The sequence below is a fragment of the Montipora capricornis genome, chromosome 6, assembly GCF_036669925.1.
Source record: "Montipora capricornis isolate CH-2021 chromosome 6, ASM3666992v2, whole genome shotgun sequence".
Taxonomy (NCBI): domain Eukaryota; kingdom Metazoa; phylum Cnidaria; class Anthozoa; order Scleractinia; family Acroporidae; genus Montipora; species Montipora capricornis.
Window position 1 is genome coordinate 54,227,114 of NC_090888.1, and position 3,239 is coordinate 54,230,352.

General features: G+C 41.8%; 1 protein-coding gene across 1 annotated transcript; it reads left to right on the plus strand.

Moving 5' to 3' along the window:
• Positions 1 to 1,147: 1,147 nt before the first annotated feature.
• Positions 1,148 to 3,010, plus strand: LOC138054151 (G2/M phase-specific E3 ubiquitin-protein ligase-like). The gene is made up of 2 exons (XM_068900648.1): positions 1,148 to 2,107; positions 2,498 to 3,010. Exons 1-2 carry the CDS (start codon positions 1,148 to 1,150, stop codon positions 3,008 to 3,010), a joined length of 1,473 nt encoding a protein of 490 aa, XP_068756749.1.
• Positions 3,011 to 3,239: the final 229 nt, after the last annotated feature.

A 3,239-nucleotide genomic window follows, 5' to 3' on the forward strand; every position in this document is an offset into this window, starting at 1 on the left:
GGTGAATCGGGGAGGACATCTTTACAAAACCCTCGCACACTTGAAAATACGCTACTGTAACGATACCTGCGAAAGGTCCAGCGTATTTCTCCGCCGATACTCCGAACGATTTCCTGTACATTTTGTGCTGTGATTGAGACTTTCTCCTCGAGCAAAACCGGGCGAGCATGGCGATCAAGTTATCTCCGTGTAAGAAGACACGAAACGACTTCACGGCCTGCTGACTTCTGATTGGACAGAAAAACACAAAGAACTTCTGGCACCAATCAGAATCGAGAATCACCCCTGCTGTTTGGAACTGGTCTGGTAAGAACTTGTCCCCAGGGATTCTTCTCGCTCTACTATGCTTTTCTTTGTCGCCATTTTCTTTTGCCCGTTTAGACTTCCCCTTGCCTCCGCGATCTGCCCCTGGGTCTCCGAGGATGAGCGCACATTGAACAGACTGGTAGAGGCTGTAATCTCGCTTAATGAATCCAGCAGTGAGGCTAGTGATGCTCCAAAGATGAATCAAGCTATAAACGAAAACAAAACAGAAGCTAGGGAAGCCGCTTTAAGGCAATTATTTCTAACCATCTGAGGGCAATCTTCAAGCCACTCTGCGGCGTCTGCATCAGTATCTGCGAGTCGGGCCACGAATGGTGTATTCAATCCAAGTGCAAACTGGTCCAGGAAAGGGAAAAAGCGTGGAAACAAGAAGGGGACATCGGCCATTTGTGGATCCAGTAGTGTATCTAAAGCTGTTTTAAAGGATGTAGTTCTACTGCCATCTCCGAAGGTTGATGAAGTCCCACGTGGACAGTTCAGAGAGACGCTCTATATCAAGAACTTTGCTGCTAGTGCGGTGGAATTTCCTGATGAAATGCAAGAAGAAGAAATTAGATGTAAGTGCAATGAACTCTTTGACCGGAAATTAAGATGCTTCTCAGAGCCAAAGTTTTATTTTGTCAGAGCCGTTGGCAATAAAATAGTCGAACTGAACTCTGGTCCTTTCACCGGAAAGGTGGCGAAACACGTGTCCAAGCAAGGTCCGTTGTATATCAGAGCCACTACAGAAGTGCATGATGAGAGCTTGAAACGTTGGTATGGCAGTTGTCAAGGTGATGAAGAAGGTGATGATCCATTGGAAAGTGAGGATGATGAGAGTTAAATGGATTCTCTCTTTGCTTTAAAATCAACGCATGAATCAGAGGTTACTGAGCCGCCAAAGAAGAAAATACATCAAATGACTGCGAGTGCTGGTGAGAATAAAGCAAGTACAAGCCCTTCGTGTAGTGGCTGCCTCTCACAACCCAGCTGCAGTACGCAGAGCAAACCTGTAAGAGAATCACAACTTATGGTGGGATACAACACGTATGTTAACATGTTTCCAGATGAGATCAATGTAGATGATAAGAATTGTGATGAAGATGTTGATTTACATGCTGCCATTCAAGCAAGCCTGGAAGATCAAAGACAGAGAGGTTCCTGTTCCATGAATGAGGCAAAAGCATCTGATGTCCTCCCAGAGTTTGTGGATGATAACTTGGACAATCAAAGTGACTCGCATGTCAACGTTGTAATAAGCAGAAAGAACGTTCTGTCAAGTGCTCTTAGAGCCTTAGAAAGAGGCAAATTTTCATTTGTTCGCCCAGTCCACATCATGTTCTCAGGTGAAGATGGAGTAGACTCTGGTGGGCCAAGGAGAGAATTTTTTCAACTTCTTATGATGTCACTTAAGAATCTTGGCATTTTCTATGGTACATGGTTTTCCCATGACCTGGAGCTGCTCCATGGAAATAAATATGAGTTAGCTGGAAAGTTGGTGGCATGGTGTGTTCTCCAGGGTGGTCCTGGGCCCAAATGTCTTTCTCTAGAAGCATTTTCCGTCATGAAAGATCTTCCATTTAACACAAGTCAGGCAATCGAGGCTGTTTGTGATGAAGAAATCAAGGAGGTCCTTAAAGGGTTACAAGGATGTGTCAGTGAGGGAGAAGTCAATGCCATAAAAGAGTCAGGTGGTGATTTAATTGCAAACCATGGCTACTCAAGGGTCTTCACAGCTGATTTTAGCAAGAAAAGTGAGATCCAGCATTGCCTCCTTAAACAGGTACCAGTGTGCATCAATTTGGTAAGGAACAGTGTTGTACCAGACACTCTTTATTAAGTCCCCCACCCTGCCATTATCCAATTGTACAGGTCATTTCCATTAGATGTATATTTATTATACATTTATTAAACTAGGTTGGGTTCATAAGGTAAACTTTACCTTAGGCTTATATTCATTTTGTTTGACAATGTACTTTTAAATTTATTGTGTTACAACTGTTACAAAATTAGTGGTACAAGGGCCTTTGCATGACTTGAACACATGCTTGGATACCACCTAGCAACAGTGTGGTAGATGGCAAGCCATTCAGCAGTTGTTCCACTGAACAAAGTTTTGACTGTGATAACACGTTTCTGTTATACACAATTATTTTTCAAATAGCTAAACATTTATTTGTTTTTTGTTATACAGGAATTATTCTTTTCTGTCCATGCAGAAATCCAACAATTCCATAAAGGCCTTAACTCTATTAGTGGGTTTGGAGATCTGGTGACGAACAACCCTGGCATTTTCAAGATTGTTTTGGGTGTGGGGAATCAAAAGATCAGTGCCCAAAGCTTCAAGAAATTGTACTCTATTATGTACTCAGACAAGGGTTTCAATGATAGGGACAAGGAAGACAAGACAATATATTGCTTGGACCTGTACCTGCAAGACCTAGAAGAAGACGAAGTGAACGGTGTGACCCTGGAAGACTTGTTGGTTTTCACCACAGGGGCAGACACTGTACCGTCACTAGTACTGGGCTTTGATGGTCCCATACTTATTGAGTTTTATGAAACAGAAGAGAATGTGAAGAGGTATCCATTGTCTTCAACTTGCTCCTTAACTCTGTTTTTGCCAAGGGGAATTGAAGACCCCAAAGAGTTCAATAGTCTTCTAACACATGCCTTAGAAAATGAAGTTGGCTTTGGCAAATGCTAAAGAACATTAATTTTATTGTTACTTGCATCAGTATTTTACTTAAGTACAGTACTTATGTTGTTGTTTTAAAGTTTTCATTTTTTATCATATCACAAACAGTGGAACATTGCAATTAAGCTAAGACTAAGTTGTAATTTCAAATTTGAGAGTAACATTTTGTACTCGGTATATACAGTATTCTCTACTCTCTCAAACCCCATAATACACCTCTTTTACCCCAAAAACTTTG

Coding starts and splice junctions, on each gene's coding strand:
- LOC138054151 (XM_068900648.1), top strand. CDS start 1,148: ATGGATTCTCTCTTTGCTTTAAAATCAACGCATGAATCAGAGGTTACT. Junction 2,108..2,497: donor TACCAGTGTGCATCAATTTG/GTAAGGAACAGT, acceptor TTTGTTATACAG/GAATTATTCTTTTCTGTCCA.